The 17948-nt window shown below is 41.6% G+C and overlaps 1 protein-coding gene across 1 annotated transcript; it reads left to right on the top strand.

Moving 5' to 3' along the window:
• Positions 1 to 2531: 2531 nt before the first annotated feature.
• LOC308128531 (aminopeptidase Ey-like) lies at positions 2532 to 17138 on the top strand. Its single transcript, XM_080493536.1, has 21 exons — positions 2532 to 2721; positions 5502 to 6126; positions 7216 to 7358; positions 7553 to 7692; positions 7908 to 8034; positions 8678 to 8832; positions 8959 to 9072; positions 9198 to 9341; positions 9472 to 9537; positions 9630 to 9695; positions 10929 to 11101; positions 13605 to 13681; positions 13763 to 13896; positions 13971 to 14026; positions 14103 to 14250; positions 14372 to 14463; positions 15573 to 15683; positions 15868 to 16035; positions 16160 to 16297; positions 16567 to 16648; positions 16739 to 17138. Exons 2-21 carry the CDS (start codon positions 5522 to 5524, stop codon positions 16895 to 16897), a joined length of 2898 nt encoding a protein of 965 aa, XP_080349662.1. The 5' UTR covers positions 2532 to 2721; positions 5502 to 5521; the 3' UTR covers positions 16898 to 17138.
• The last annotated feature ends 810 nt before the right edge of the window (positions 17139 to 17948 follow it).

Raw genomic sequence — 17948 nt, 5'->3', positions numbered from 1 at the left:
CTACATTCTGGATTCACTGTGATACTAGTCTGTCATGTTATGAGAGCAACAAGCTTTAAAAGTTGGTTAAACATTGACAGATACACACCCCGAAGCATCCAGGGGTTAAATACCTTGTACTGCAACAATAACAGTTTTAGATCCTGTTTACATGAAACCAATCTGCTAGAAACCGTTGTTCCATTCCAGTTTCAGAGAAGTTATGCATGCAGGCAGCCACATTTCGATAACAATCACCATACACATAGAAAACACCAAAATGCAGGCATGCAGAAACCAGTACAATGATCACGTTTAACCCGCTTCAGGCCCACGATGATGTTGTAAATGTACACTTTATTGGAGAGTCACTGTTAAATTCAAAAGAGTTGAGCAGCTCAAACAATCTGGGATCTGTTGTTGTCGATCTGCACACACATGTAGGTGGAAAACTATTGACTGCAACAGTTGAGGGCAACACCGTGGAGTACCAGAGGTGCATGTACTCCAAGTTGTGTTTTTCCATGTTTACATGGAGTCAGGGTCGTTTCCAACATGCTGCACATTGGAAGCCGTTTTCAAAAGGTGCAGTTGAATTGTAAATGAAAAACTAAGACACAGATGAAATGTTCCCTTTTCACTTTGCATTTTGGTTGAATTGCTAAAAACACAGCACCAACTAGTGGCCTGGGAGGTGAACTGCATGATTTTCGATGTTTTCAATTTATATGGTGATCGTCATTGAAATGTGGCGGCCTGCATGCGTAACTTCTCTGAAACTGGAATGGAGCAAGAGTTTCCAGCAGACTGGTCTCAAGTAAACAGGATCTAAAACCGCATATCCTTTTGGATGCCCACGCAGTTGAGAATACCTGACTTTGATTATGGCTGACCATTTCAAACTAACCAAAATCCACCGTGTTCACATTTGTTTCACTTCCAACTAAATGATCAGTCATCAGACACCCACACGTTGCTGACAGCTCAGCTAATGTGTCACAGCAACACAACTGCACTAGACAATTAAAAGCAACTTGGCTTGAGGTTCCAAGTGACCATTTGTCTCGATGTGTCTAGATTTACTGGATTTACTGGGGTCCCGAGTTTAATGTTAAAGAGCCACCTCTCAACAACTGTATTGTCTCTAAGGTGAAAGTAATTCAGATATCCCAATACTGGTTAAGGCAGGGCAGGGCAAGGCAAGGCAAACTTATTTATAGAGCACCATTCAAACACAAGGCAATTCACAGTACTTTACAAAGAAATTAAAGAAATACAGAATAAAGATATACATTAAAGCTTTAGAAGAAATGAAAGAAATGCATTAAAACAAATAATGAAGAAAAGCATATTAAATAAAGTAAAATATGTATTAAGATAAGTTTAATAAGTAAGTAAAATCTATTTTATATTGAAAAGCTTGTGCATATAGGAATGTTTTAAGTCCTGATTTAAAAGAAGTGAGTGTTTCAGCAGTCTTCAGGTGTTCAGGAAGTTTGTTCCACAGGTGAGGAGCATCGGAACTAAAAGCTGCTTCATCTGGTTTGTTTCTCACTCTGGGAACACTGAGTAAACCTCTTCCTGAGGACCTCAGAGGTCTGCAGGTTTGATATTCTACAAGTAAATCTGAGATGTATTTAGGCCCGAGACCATTCAAAGCTTTATAGACCAGAAGTAAGATTTTGAAGTCAATCACATACTGCTTCAGATCACTTGATCCAAATGAACGGACTGAAGCTCAAGAAGGGCGACAGCTGACACTTGCAGGATAGTGTATCATAAGAAAACTCTTATCCTTCCACAGGAGGAATTTTATTTCATGTACGTACAGAGTTGTGACCCTGATCTTGTAACACCAAGAGCTGAAGGCCAAAACGTGAGCTGATATGATGTTTTACTGAAGTGGTGGAAAGGTTCAACGTTTTTTTTTTTTCCTCCTGGATTTCACACACTGACAGGAATCTTTCAACGCTGAGGAGCACAGAGCGTGGAAAAGGCGGCGCGATTGGTATGTTTTAAAAAAATGACTCAGGTGACATCATCCAGCTCTAAGCTCGGGCTTAATAGTGCAAATCTTTACAAGACGGAGGCATGGAGACAGAAAGTTTAATGGATGTCGTTGTGCTTCAGGTTAAAATTTTTCAAAAAAGGTGTGTCCATTTTAAATGAATAGTCCGTGTCGAAACACCTAACGATGTATAATCCTGAAGTGCACAAAGCTCCAGGTCTTCACCAGCACAACTGCAGTGAGCCAGGTATCTAAAGCAACAATACCCATCATTCCATCTGCAAACTACCTGTACTGAAAGTCGCAGTCATTTCATGACCAATTTTCTTGCACAAAACAGCTACCAGACCACATTTGAATATGTTCAGCTCAGGCAGCACACATGACACAGCAGCGCTCCAACGTACCAACAGTGAGAGACACCAGCCATCGAAATTTACACTAATTCCCAAGACAAGACAGGGCATGTTTGAACTATCCGTGACTGGCAATGATGGCATAATCTGTCTTCAGGGGGTTGTGAAACATCTTGCTGCATTTGGACAGATAGACTCTGACTGGACTCACACCTGGATTTACTGAGGAACCTTCAGCTTCCCTCCATTGTGTCTAATCAGCATTTTCCTTTATAGTTAGTGTGAAGCTGTTTATTCTTCGAGAGTGGCTGATGGTGCTTTCACTTTTTTGAATGAAGTTTCCAGTGTCTGAAAAGCAGGTGAATCAACTGAACTAAGGTAAGACAGATGACTGAAGGCTCCCACAGACAATGTGATTTTTGACCGTCTGAGATGTAAAATCAGACTGTGGGAGGATCGTTTGTTCACGATCGCGGCTCAAATCGAGCTTTGCGCACAGTTCTAGGACGGCCGTATAACATGGCGTAAGTGTCCGCGTGACACCAGAATGCTAACATAAAATGCATACAAGTACTTACGTCAAGCTCTTTTTGCTAAAATGTGCATCCCCAGTTCGTCTCTCTTTCCTATCCACCACTGCGTCCATGTTCTCCTCTTCCTATTTTGGAAGATTTTTCTCCAAACATAAAAATACCTCAAGGGTGAGATTTTTGTCCATGTTTAGCGCCTTTATTTTTCCGTAATGGATAGCGCGCGCTTATGACGTTTTGTTCTCGCATCGACTCGATCGTGTCATCGCTTTGAGTCGGCTCGTACCGTTTGCACTAGCGATTATCTAAATTCGTCTTGCACAGTCGTGAACAGTGTGAAGGCTTTGACGACCCCGATGGCTGAAAACCGCGCTGTCCGTGGAGCCTTTAGAGTCATTCAACATTATTGCATTTATTGCCTCTTACCGTTTGTTCGCCAGCCTGAGGCCAAGAAAATATTCCCAGGGTTTAATATGCTGATCGGCTTTGCTGAAGGTCTAAATTAGAAGAAATAAGACTTGTTCAGACAAGACTTTATGGCTGCACAGAAAGATTTCACTTTCATTCACGTTCATATCTTGAAATATCATTCCTCTGCAGCATGTTGAAAGATGTCTTGGTGCAGGCTGCTGAGCTTGTCCCGCCAGCGCCTGTAATTGTAGTTCACTCCCATCCATCATAAATATTCTCACGTGTGCATTAGGTTCCCGCAGCTCAGGTACTCACTGTGTATTTACCCTGTGACAAGTTCATCACTGTGGTGTATGAGCTTAAATACTGAGCGATTACGTTAAAGGAAGGCTTTGAAACAACGTATTATTATAACACTAGTAGGCACTAAATAAATATACAAATACTAGATAGGGACATTTCTGTTCTGAAAAATATTGGCCACATGAAAGAAAATGAATCACTGAATCTATACATGATGTCTATTTAAATTTTGACTCCAAAAAGTTTGAACATTGGAATGTTTTCAGCAAATGTGCTGCAAATACTTTCTCTTTACCAACACTGCAAAATGTGTTTTCTTTTTTTTTTTTTCTAAAGAAGATTGAAGGTCTTGATTATTATGAGGAAAATGTTTTAACAAATGTTCCCACTTCTTGTCTGTTTTTATCAAATCTGCCACAACCTGAATCATAAAGTCATTTATAAAAGTATTCCTTGTTTTATCCTGTCCACCGCACTGACATTTCTCCTTGCTCTGCAAGAGAGTCCATAACAAACACATCCAGACACCAGGGAATGGCAGACCACTGTCCCCTCCAACACAAACACCAGCATGAAAGGGACGCATTGTGCAGTGTGCCTCAAAATGTGATGAAGGACGGACTCGACTGCTCCCCAAACGAGGAGAATCAACAATGGTGCATGGTATGCGCTGTCGAGAGCCTCCTCACTTTTCTCATGTTCTGCACAAAAGGCAATGCACCTCGACCTGAAAAGTGAACACTGAACACTCGGCCATACAAAATATGGCTGATTAAAAAAAAAAGACAACTGTTTGGAAAAAGTAAAGCTGCATTGATACAGTGTGAAAATACAAAATAAACTGATTTTGCTTGTGCAAGTGGGCCGGAGGCCACTGGGACAAAACCAGAATTAACCGTGAAAAACAAAACAGCTTGGTGGGATAATTTAACTAATAGACAAATATCACGCTTGGTGAGTCAGACTCAAAAAGTTGATTTCGCATTGCGATTGTACATCGTATGAGTTCTGTCAAACATGGTTAAGAGGGTGACTTAGTTCTGCCCAAACACTTCCTGTAAGTCTGTGCCAGAGACCAATGTGCTGATTTGTTTAAAACATCCTGTAAACACTGATTATTGCAATGACTCACAGTAGTTACCTGACCGACCAAAAGTGTTAATCATTCCTCATGTCTTGTCAGTGGTGCTGATTGTACTCTGACTTTGCGGTTTTCTTTATAAAGGAGGAGCAGTTGGTTGTCAGATCTGCCATCGTTCATCCCGATGCGTCACTTCCACTTCCACTTAATTGATCACTGTACACGTAACAAACTTACGTAACTCGCTCTTATCGTCCATGTTGATCAAAATCCAGATGTCATGAGAACAATTAAGTTGTTAAAAAATTGACGGGAAAGACAGAGAAAAGAATTATAGTGTTAACGCTGGAAATTTTCTTTTGGTTTTGCCAGACAAAACAATTTTCAAGGTTTTCGAATCATCTGAGGTTGAATGAAGTTTATACTATTGTGTAAAACCATAACCCTATTTGATTCTGCAATTTTGTACTTTTCTGTAGCAGGCGGTCACATCTGTTTACACTCAACATGTGAAATGTACTCACACACACACACACGCACACACACACACACACACACACACACACACACACACACACACACACACACACACACACACACACTCCTCATTATACATGTGTGTACATCAGGAGCTTTTTAAAGAGGCGTCCACTCAGAGCCTCCCTGCAGATATACTTTTTGCAGATTACAGATTACACAGGATTTGTTGTTATCTCAACGACATTTTACAACTCCGTGTTTTGAACTTTCCCACCCAGGGGACTTAATCATTAACTTTGGGCCGAATCAAACTCGCCAGAGCATAAATAGCAATCTGTGCCTTCCCTCCGTAGTCTTCTTCACTGGTGGAAAGATGGGGAAAGGCTTCTTCATCAGCAAACCAGTGGCAGTCGTCCTTTTGGTTACGTGTGCTGCGGCCGTGGCCACCATTATCGCCCTGTCTGTAGTTTACGCGCAGGAGAAATCAAAGAATCTGGAGGATCCCGCATCCACAACCACAGCCAAGCCAAGCACCGGTCCCACCGTCACCACACCGTCCGTCCCGAAGGAGCCCTGGCAACACTACAGACTCCCAGACTCCCTCTCTCCCATCACCTACAATGTCACCCTGCATCCCCGGCTGGAACCCAACAGCGACAAGCTGTACATCTTCTCCGGCCACTCCACTGTGGTGTTCACATGTCTGAAGGAGTCTGACCTCATCCTCATCCACTCCAACAAGCTGAAACTCACCCAGTTCGAGGGTTACCACGCCAAGCTGAAGGGCCTCCATGGACAGGACGCTCCCAGCATGAAAAGCACCTGGCTGGAGGTCCCCACCCAGTACCTGGTCATCCAGCTCGCCGGCCCGCTGAAGGCGGGCAGCAGCTATGAACTCTACACCGAGTTTGTGGGAGAGCTCGCCGACGACCTGGGAGGTTTTTACAGGAGTGAATACTTCGAAGACGGGGTGAAAAAGTATGCAGTTCTTTCATTGCAGTTCATTTAACTAATTTGATAAGTTAGTCGGAACCACTAGTACTTTGTAGGGCAAATGACCATATACTATATGTTCCAACTTTTTTTTTTAGGACAATTACAGAACAAATCACTTTTTTGATTAAAAAAAAAAATACAAATATTGTGAAGACACTGAGTGGAGAAATTCAGCCTATTTAGATTTTTATTTATACAATGAGGTGTGAAATAAAATGTCATTTTGGTTATTTTTATATTTTTCCAGTAGATTTTCATCAACCAATGTATTGAAATTCTTTATTTCCAAAAGTTTCAATTAGAAATGTGCAACTTTGATATAATCATACATTTTGGTGACTCCTATTGGTTATTTCAACAATGGGCTGTAGATATGCTGAAATGAAATGAAGCGAAAACCAGTTTTTCCACAGTAAGATAACGCACAGGTGTGAACAGATAAGCCGACTTTCCCAGGGATTAAGCCTTTATTGATTTTCAGCTGTGGTCTTACGCTTTTGCACTAAAGCTAATTTTCTAATTTTGTTTCATCAACTCGGATCGGTTATGTAAAATGTGTGTATCGCTTAAAAAAAGGAAAAGAAAATGTTTATACGTTCTACTTAATTACTATATTTTCTGTCATGTCACCCATCTTTCAGTCCTTTGGGTGGTCATGTGACTTAAATTCAGAAGAGAGTCAGAGACTAATCAAGACACTAGAAGAGATATATCAGTACATGCCGCATGGGACTTAGAGGTCACTGTATGATAACAGAATACTGATACAGTATCACTGTAAAGCTGTCATTACAACTGACATTTTTGACAGATGCGACCTTTATCTGTAAAGTACGACTCTTTATAAAGCAACAATTATGCTGAGAAAAGGCTTCCCCTTGACCCATGACCCCCTTGCTTCTGGACCTCTTTTATGCTCTCTGCTGTACTCTAGGGGAGGTCAGGCCCACACTGTAACTTGCGTTGAAAACCCCACTCTGAGGACACACTGATCACTGATTAACCCTTTTGTCACTCTCACCTTCACACTGGGTTAATGAATGATTAAGTTTTCTAATCTGCTGCTTCCAGAGTTGTTGCCACCACTCAGATGCAGCCGACAGATGCCCGGAAGGCCTTCCCCTGCTTCGATGAGCCGGCGATGAAAGCTGTCTTCCACATGACTCTCATTCACCCCCACGAGACCGTGGCACTGTCCAACGCCATGAACCACGGCGAGTTCTCCAGGCCAACACATGATCTCTCTCTTTAAAGTCTTCAAGTCTGTTTTTAAACATCAATTATTTTTGCTTTGATTTCGTTTCTTCTTCACTACGCCACAGCCAAACACCAATTCTGAAGTTCTGCTGTGGGCCAGCGGCAGTACTAACCCTGTCATTGCTGCTCTGTTCTCTTGGACCCCTCACAGACCCCACCAACGTCACCGTGGATGGAAAGGCTCTACAGCAGACCCGCTTTGACCCCACAGAGGTCATGTCCACCTACCTGCTGGCTTTTGTCGTGTGTGAATTTACCTTCGTTAGATCGGCAGAGGAAGCACAAGTTTTGGTAATTATGCCATCAAGCTTATAGAAATAGATTTCAACAATACTGAACTGTACTGCTGGAGAGAACGAGAAACAATAACCTCAGTGGTCTGCTGACTGTCTCCTGGTTATTTATTTATCAGAGTGGTTATTTGCTGCCCTCTGCTGGATTCTCTTTGCCCAACCTTAACTTTTATTTATTTGCATGTGAAGAGTCACCGATTTTCATGCTTTCAGATCAGGATCTGGGCTCGCAAGAAGGCCATAGAGGAGGGCCAGGGAGACTACGCTCTGGAGAAGACTGGACCCATCTTGGCTTTCTTTGAGGAGTACTACAACTCCTCATACCCGCTGAGCAAGTCAGGTGGGAACCAGTGTTGTGCAAATTACTCAAAAAATAATAGTACTTGATCGGAGTTCTTAAAAAGTAGAGGAGTCACTGAAGTGAAAAGTTACACGTTTAAATGTAAGTGTTTTATCATGGTGTTGCTCTGACACATTGGAGTTGCTGAAATTACATGAGTTTGTTTGGGGAAGATGCTCTATCATCTAAAAAGAACGAGATTTTTGGAATCCCAAATGAAGGAATAAGCGTATTACAAAAATCCAATTTGGAAAAGAAAAGTCCTTCTCGCAAGAGGCAGATATACAATATATTAATATTATTGACTCCTGGACATCTTGAATGTTAATCTCAGGAGTAGGTTAGTCCAGGAATAAGTGAATAAGTTTAGTGATAACCATCAATGCAATAACTTCTGGTAATGCTGAAGATAACAGTTGGCGCAAAAAAGATAAACAGCTTTTCATTTATCTACTTGTGACAGGGAGGGTGAGTTATATAGAGGATGTGAAGACACTGGCCAGCTACTGAGCTGGATATCAGGATATGAACTACATATTTGCCTTATTAGTCCCATGAACCAAGCAAACTTGTATTGTTAAAGCACTTTGTGTCTGTTCTGTATGAAAAAAAGACGTGTACCAACAGCTCTGATTGTTCACAGACCAGATTGCTCTTCCTGACTTCAGCGCTGGAGCCATGGAGAACTGGGGCCTGATCACCTACAGGGAGACCGCACTCCTATACAATGATGGAGTTTCCTCCAATGGAGACAAGGAGTGGGTGGCAACGGTCATCTCCCATGAGCTGGCTCACATGGTAATAAACAAAATGCTCATATTCCTTCTAATGTAACTCAATTTTTAACTGTAGTTTTTTTTAAAAAAAAGGAATTTTAATTTTAAAGAAAAACATATATAATTAAAGAAAGCTCTGTCATTTCAGTGGTTTGGGAACTTGGTGACGATGAGGTGGTGGAATGACTTGTGGCTCAATGAGGGATTTGCCACTTATGTGTCTTATCTTGGAGCAAACTACGCAGAACCAGACTGGAATATGGTGAGTCTGGATATCCACCAACGAGTTACTCGCTGTGATATATCCTCAGTGTGGTTGCAGTTTATCTCATCGCATCTGATCACTGTACAATGTTCCAACATCCTCCTGTCCTGTGCGATTTCCAGACAGATTTAATAGTCCTGAATGAAATCACCGGCGTGATGGGTGTGGACGCGTTGGCCTCCTCCCACCCGCTTTCATCCAAAGAGGTGGACATCCAGAAGCCCGAGCAGATCAGCGAACTGTTTGACTCTATCACTTACAGCAAGGTGCAAAACACATGTTTACACATTTTGAGCTCATATCTAACACTGTTTGAAATGTCTCTGCTCGTCCTTGATATAATAAAAGCTGTTCATTCACTAAAATATCTTTTATTCCTTTTTCTTTCTGTCCCAGGGTGCCTCGGTCCTCAGGATGCTCTCTCACTTTATTACAGAGGAGGTTTTCAAACAAGGACTCCGTGTAAGTAAAGGCCTATTTTGGTGAATTCGGCATATTTTTGTCAGCCACAAAACCTTAACCAGTACATTATCTTCTTTTTTTTTTTTTTGCAGACATACTTAAAAGAATTCCAGTACAAAACCACAGACTACAAAGACCTGTGGAAGCACCTGCAAATGGTAAGATAAGATCACACTCATTTTTGCAAACATTGTTAGGATATTTAAAATGATGATAACGTGAAAGTCCCAGGATGAGATGCACAGTTGGCCAAATGAATGGTATTTAAAGTGTGGCGTTTCCTTTCCATGCCAGATAACTTTAGGGGGTCACCAGCAACAGGAAGTATAACCCGGAAAACAAAAACGTAAATGTTTGAATGCATTGATTTTTAGTCTCCATATTGAAAGTCTGGAAATAGCAGGTGAACTGAGGCTGATTACTTAAAATTTGGATTGTCATGATTCTTTACTTTTTAAGTAACGTAAAGAGGACATAGTGTCTGGTCTCCGTCGGTGTCATAGTCAAGTCCACGTCTCTTTTGTCACATCCTGTTTTATTTTGACTCACCTGTCATGTCTCCGTGCACTTGTTTTTCCTGTTCTAACTCATGTCAATGACTTTCACCTGTGTTTTCCCTTGTCTTTCTATTTAAACTCTCTTCCCTCATGTCTCGGTGTCTGATTGTCATTGTACATCCTCGTCTTGACTTCAAGCCATTTTTTCATTTTTTCCTTGCTTTTCTTTTTTATATGCCTGTTCTTGACTTCTCTTTTGGATCAGCCTTTTGGATACCCCTGCCTTGGACTTCTGTCAATAAACTCCTCTGCTTTTGGGTTCAACCTGATCCTTGACACATGGCCAAGAAAATGTATTTTATACCAAGATCAGATGTGAGGGCACCCAACTGTTGAATTGGTGAACTTCCATCCATCCATCCATCCATCCATCCATCCATCCATCCATCCATCCATCCATCCATCCATCCATCCATCCATCCATCCATCCATCCATCCATCCATCCATCCATCCATCCATTTTCTCCTGCTTATCCGTTTCCGGGTCACGGGGGTGGCAGTCTGAGCACTGTCACCCAGATCACAATGCACCAATTAAGAACCCTTCCTGTGGGTGGTGAGCCCACGGGAAGGTATTAGTGAACTTAGTCCCTGCAAATATGTATTTACTAATGGCTATACTATCCAGCTGCATTTGATCCTGTTACATCACAGACATGCATCTTAATACTATTCATGAGAAGAAGAAATCTCTGGGCTTGAATCATTTCACTGAGGAAAATCCTAAAGTTTTGATGGGGCAGTTGGGGTTAGAGGAAGGAAGGTGTATTTCAAAGGAAAGTGCTTTGTGTTCTGTGACTTGTATTATTAAAATCACCCTTTTGCTGTTTCCAGGCAGTAGATAACGCTGGCATATTGCTGCCCGACACTCTGGAGGAAGTCATGAACCGCTGGATCCTACAGATGGGATTCCCAGTGGTCACCATCAACACCATGACCGGAGAAATCACTCAGAATCACTTCCTGTTGGACCCAGACAGTGTGGTGGACAGACCTTCAGAGTATGGGTATGTTTGTCAAAGTTTAGGTCTACGTGCTGATTATCTGAAAGCCAGACTCAAGAGACGAACGTTAGCAGCAAGTAAACTGACGAATTCAAAAATGCTTGAATGACACAGAGATGCCAGATATTTGCCGAGGTAGTATCGTCTGTAGCTTGAACCATCAATACAAAGCAGGATGGATTTATGCTTTCTCGTTGCTGGTGCTACAAACAAAACCTGTCTATAAAAACTACAAGCCACTTTATAAACAGTCCAACAATACATTGACGTGTGAAATAACAGCTTTCTGCACATACAAATACTAATGCACACAGATACAAAGAAGTCCAGGACAAACACAAGTTAAGGGCAGAACTACAACTTTAACCTCTTGATCTTCTGTCTTATATGTTGGTGAACTCGATCTACTTTTCCGAATGCTTTATTAATAATGCTTTTCTGGACACTCAAAGGCACTTTGCATTGCATTATTCACACACTCCATACTTGATGGTGGTAAACTACGTATGTAGCCACAGCTGCCCCGGGGCAGACCGACGGAAGCGAGGCTGCCAATGTGTGCCATCGGCCCCTCTGACCTCCACCAACCACTCACTCTCACACTGCATTCACCCAGACAGTTTGGGGTTCAGCGTCTAGCCCAGGGGTGGGGAACCCTGGTCCTCAAGAGCCGAAGTCCTGCACGTTTTCAATGTGTCCTCGCATCAACACAGCTGACAGCAATTATTGGCTCGTTATCAAGCTTTCTGCAGCGTTTCATCATGATAACTCAGGTGTGTTTGAGCAGGGAGACATGGAAAACATGCAGGGCTGCGGCTCTTGAGGACCAGGGTTCCCCACCCCTGGTCTAGCCCAAGGACACTTCAGCATGTAGATAGGCAGAGATGGGAATCAAACCTGCAACCTTCCGATTTGGAGACTAACACTCTACCAACTGAACAATGCCTGCCCCACAACCTTTAAGCGTCATTTGGCTGCTGTGGATCAACAGCATGAACACAGAAAAGAATATTTGGCCTTTGAAAGAAATATTCAATATGGGAAGTTAAAGTTACTTAATTAAAAATTTGGGACCCAGTTTTGGTTGTTGATGTATATTTGTAATAGGTTGTCAATCCCTTTCTGAAGGAAATTCCTCATTACACTCATACAAATACATATTTCCAGGAGTGATGGCCAAATGAAGCTTCATGAACCACCGTCTTTTTTTTCCAGAGCCACTAGATTGCGCTGTCTTCAACAAATGTTTGAAAACACACCTAATTGCCAGTCCTTCAGCCTCGATCTTAAAATCAAGAGCGCCCTCTGGTGGAGTCAGGAAATAAAGAAAATGGTTCATGAAGCTTCATTAAGCTTCATTTGTTCATCACTAATTTCCAGCATTTAAATTTCACGGAACATCCCCAGGTTTGTTGACGGAAACTCTCGAAGTTTCCCGAAGCATTGTGTCACAAGATCCCGTTTGTACGCAAAGATCTCGCATGATCTCAATTAGCACTGGAAAAAATGATCAACGATCAGTTTTACAACATTTAGGACTATTTTCATGGCTTGAATACTCCTTCTTTGAGAAAGAGTCGCTTTTTTTCTGGTTGAATCGGTCAAATGTTAATAGATATTTTCACTTGAGCTGCTGCAACGCCATCTTTGATTCCCAGAATCCCATGCGCACAGGCTTTCAAAGATGACGTCAGTTAGGCAGCATAAACACGGTTTGATGGCTACAAATTCCGGTTTGTTTGTAAACATGTTGACTTTGGTGTGATCGATATGGGCAACTGTGGGTTGGAAATTTGTGGAAATGAGTGGTGTCCACAACAGTGCAACTCAATTTTCTCATCAGCTATGAAGGAATTATCAATATTAATTATGAAAGAGTTGTCTTTCGTAGTCCTGTTGCCTTTCTTCAATCTTTCTTTTATTAAAAAAATAAAAACAATTTGGGATTTTCCTATTGACTTTCAGCTTCAACAATGCGCCTCACTGGCAAATTTAGTGTTTGAGGAATACCAAACAAATGCTAAACATTTTACTTAAAACGTCCACTTATTTCAAATATTGTATGGAAAAAAAGACAAAATGGCAAACAACAGGTGCTGTTCTTCTTTTCCTCACTATTAAATATCTGACTGAAGCTTTTCAATGAACTAGCAAAGAAGTCATTTGGTGCTCTATTTAAACCTGACACAACACCGCAGCTATGCTCAAATGTTCTTCATGTTTAAGGAACTAAAACAGTGCCCAGATCAGGTTTTAACTGCTGGCAGAAACTGTTCTTTAAACCTTCTACACAAGCCCTTTCTTCTACTGCCGGTGCTTCATTTTGTGCATAATTGCACATTGTAGAGAAAGAAAAAAAAAAGCAGTTTTCTATCATTTCAAATGCAGAAAATACACCCAAATTGCATTATTTTGACAGATTTGCAGGCCGTTTTTTGCTTTCAGCCTTGTGCCTCATGTGATATACTAAACTGACCTACTCTGTTTGTATACTACTGGTATCCAGCTACAAGTGGTTTGTCCCTGTTACCTGGATCAAGAGTGGAGGCACGGAGCAGCAGTACTGGCTGGGTGACAAACAAGGTGAGATTAATTTCAGGTCGCACTGTGGATGATGAACACAATGCGAGAACAAACGTTCATGTCTGATCTCCATCCCAACAGCTAAAAACCCAGACATGACTGTTAGTGATGATCAGTGGTTGGTGGCCAACATAGACATGAAGGGCTTTTACAGAGTCAACTACAATCCTGAAAACTGGGAGCGTCTCATCACCAAACTGAGCTTCAAGCGTGAGGTAAAACTCTCGCGATTAATCCGCCGTGTTTCTAAATGATGAGACAAGACTCAGCGCCGCTTCTCACTTTCCAGGACATTCCAGTCATCAACCGGGCGCAGATCATTGACGACGCTTTCAACCTTGCGAGGTGAGGCCGCGTTTCCATAAGTATTCATCAGCAAATTCTGAAGGAGACAAACCAACACGTATGGATCGTTTTTCAGGGCCAAAATAGTCAACACAACTCTGGCTCTGAGGACCACCAAGTTTCTGAATAAGGAAGTTGAATACATGCCCTGGGAGACGGCCATGCGCAATCTCAACTACTTCTACCTCATGTTCGACCGCAGCGAATTGTACGGACCCATGCAGGTTTGTGAAGCTTTGACAGTACTCCTTGAAATCATACAAAGGGAAATTCACTGTTAATGAACTGTCCATCGTGTCTGAACAGAAAATAAATTAAACCAGATGTTTTATTTTCATCTCTCAGGCGTACATTAAAAAACAGGTCACCCCTCTGTTTAAATATTATGAAAAACTGACCCTGAACTGGACAGAGATCCCTAAAAGGCACACTGACCAGTAAGTACTGTATGTTACCGTGCTGCAGTTATTATCATTTTTTATTTTCAGAATTTGAACAGGAAAGCAGCAGTAGGACTCCAGTTGTTGAGTTTAGAACTGAGAAGTTGTTGTCATTGTTAAAGTGAGTTTTACTGTAGTATTCACAGTGATGGTAAAAACAATATGTATGAAATGAAACCTTCAGGTCAATAGGGTGCAGATTAGATTACCCCATGGGAGTAATCCGTGATTTGTAAACCATATGCCTGTTCTGTTCAGTGAACGACTGAATCCTCCCAAACAGTTACTGTAGCATTCAGAATTTATTCGCTTTGTTTGATTCCTTTCTCCATTTTTGTTTTTCATGGATTTCTTTAGTTTTCTGTAAGGAGTTGACCATGTGTTCTGAAAACGGATGGTTCAACTGGTTTAAACATCGAATAAAAAAGCTCATTATAAAAGCTAAAGCTAAGGAGCCATCGATTTACTGATGTCAATAAATCTTCTTAAGCTCAGCACTGGATGAAGAGTCGCGTGGTGACGTTGCGTAGCAGAAATGAACTGGCAGAATAATTTGAACGTGATAAGAATGAATCTGTACATAAAGACGGATGCCAAGGGATTACAATTACAAAGTTATATTTTCATGAAGCACTTTTTCTTCTGATGAGATTATTTGTGTAGATGTGGAGACGGCTACTTTTCCCCCTGTAAATTGAGTATGGGACTAAAATCCAATCTCATCCATTTGTAGACACAAAGTGTCTGCACTGTGTCTACTTAACATGCAGGCGTAACATTTGCAATTGGTTGTACCGAGAATATTTTGCATACATATAGTGAGGGATCCATAAAATGAACATGCAGTAAATGATTCAGTTTTGTAATCTGAAGAGCCAAACAGAAGTTGATGGGCCTCACAAAATATTTATTAGAATGGACATTGCTGTTTCAGTTTGATCCAGCGTGATCAGATGATGAATCCTGTGGGTTTCATTGTTAGTTTTTAAACATGTTTCCTGTTAAGATACACAGATTTGATGGAACTGTGAGCGTGTCTCTGGACCCATCTATTGGATTGCTCTTTTTTTAAGTCCTCTCCTGACATTTGGCTCATCCATTCCCAGGTACAACCAGGTGAATGCGATCTCCATGGCCTGCAGCACAGGAGTAGTGGGCTGTAATGAGCTGGTAACTGGCTGGTTCAAGGATTGGATGAAAAACTCTACAAACAACAAGTTTGTTCATCCTTCACACGTTATCTTTGTCATTGTTTGTCTCTGCTTTTCTGAGCAATCAATATTTCCCACCCATCTCTTCCTTGTGAATGATCATCCCTGAATCAAATTTATTGATTCAGCTTCGGATTCAGCCACCATTTACCAAACCTTAACTCTTTTCTTTCTTTATCAACCCAACAAGGATCAATTCCAACCTGAAGTCCACAGTGTACTGCAATGCAATTGCCTCAGGTGGAGAGGAAGAGTGGAATTTTGCCTGGAATATGTTTAAAAATGCCACAATCGCCACTGAAGCGGAGAAACTCAGGCACGCTTTGGCCTGCACCCGGCAGCCCTGGCTTCTGAACAGGTAAGTGGATCGAACACTGTCCCAAATCATTTATCTTTCTGTGGCCTTCTTATTACTCTCTGGTTGCTAAACTGCCATAAAATAGCTTTAATGGTGCATGTTTGGATTTTGTTTTGTTTCACAGATATTTGCAGTATTGCCTGGACTCGGAGATGATCCGTAAGCAGGACGCCACATCTACTATCATTTCCATTGCAAATAACCCTGTTGGTCAACCTCTGGCCTGGGACTTTATCAGAGCCAACTGGGAAAACATCAACAGGTGAGATTTCTTCATATTCAGATACTGTGTGCTGGTTATTACAGCTCCTGTAGTAAAACAGAGTGAGGGTTTGTTATGGAGGCGACACAAATGAGTCATGTTCACAATCATTCATGAGCTTAGGGCCAAAGTGCCGAAAAGCCTTGAACAGGGTTGATGTGAGAAGTGAACTATAGGATCTGGCAGGGCCTGTAGTATTTGGTTAGCTGTTGGTGACACTGTCTGTAAACCTTTGCAACACGACTAAAGTTTCCTGATGTTTCCCGCAGCTATGGAGGTGGATCATTTTCATTTGGGGGTCTCATTAATGGAGTGACCAAACGATTCTCCTCTGACTTTGAGCACAAGCAGGTAAAGTTTCACTCTCAAACAAAATTGTCAGTCATTCTATCTCAGCATCATTGTCCCAATCTAAAATGTATTCACTTGTTTTCTCTCCAGCTGCTGCAGTTTAAAGAGGATTATGAAGCACAGCTGGGCTGGGTGGCCACATCTGTGGAGCAGGCGATGGAAAAAACAAAGGCCAACATGAAATGGGTGGAGATGAACGAGAAACCGGTTCTGGACTGGTTCAAGGCTGAAATGTCCTCCCCTGTTTAGACACAGGTTTCAATATGTACAGTAGTTTATTCTGCAAGGCTGCAGTCCAAATGAAATCAAATGTGAAACCAAACTTTGTGTATATGCTGAAAGGATTTGGAGATCTTTTTTAAATGTTTTTAAAAATTTTACAGATTAAGATTATTTGAAGTGTTAACTTGATATTGTATATGGAAAATGTTTTTTAATACACATACACACACACACACACACACACAAAACATGGAATAAACTGTGTTTGAAATAACTACATTGTCAATCTGTTGGGGCTGCGAAGGCAGTATGAAGAGCCAAAAGTACAGACATCGGTCCTTGTCTTCTGCAACTTTCTCCAGCTCTTCTTAGAGACCTAAAGCTGCTAAAGCTCATTTTCTTACTAAAGTGTAATCAAGATACACGAGAAATACAAATGTATGCGAAATCAAAGCTGCAAAAAGCGTTTGAACGGGTCCTCGCACACCCACACACGTCAAAATGTGTTGCATGTCGAGGTTTTGTGCATCTACACCTCACTTCCTGTTTCCAGCAGGTGGCGCTATGCCCAATGATTGTAACTGTCTTCAGGCTGTGATCAGATGTGGACTCTCATGCAACTTGTAAAGTTTCAGCCAGAACGGAGCATTTACACCCCACTACCTGTTTCCAGCAGGCCCAAAATCAAAAACTAGTAAAATCAGATCAATGCCTATGAGCCAGTGAGTAGTAATATGTCTTAAAGGAGACATATCATGCTTTTAAATCCTTCCTTTTTACATATAAATCATACAGTTGTGGTCTATATAAAGCGGAACTGCAATGCTTGGGTCTGAATTCCTCATTATTAGAGCTCCACAGGCCCCTTTTCAACCCCTTTTCTGATGTGCTTCTGAGAGCAACTCGTTTTGGGGCGGTCTCTTCAAATGCAAATGAGACACTTCATACCCCGCCTCCTCTCCAGGTTGCAGAGGTGACACTCGGTTCAACTACACCCTGTTCGGCCATCTTTGTAGTTTGATAGAACAGATACAATTATCTAGCGGCGCAGAAACTTTATATTCTCACATTATTTACA

The sequence above is a fragment of the Lipophrys pholis genome (assembly GCF_963383615.2).
Source record: "Lipophrys pholis genome assembly, chromosome: 2".
NCBI classification, from domain to species: Eukaryota; Metazoa; Chordata; class Actinopteri; order Blenniiformes; family Blenniidae; genus Lipophrys; species Lipophrys pholis.
This window is presented reverse-complemented; position numbering and strand designations above follow the sequence as displayed.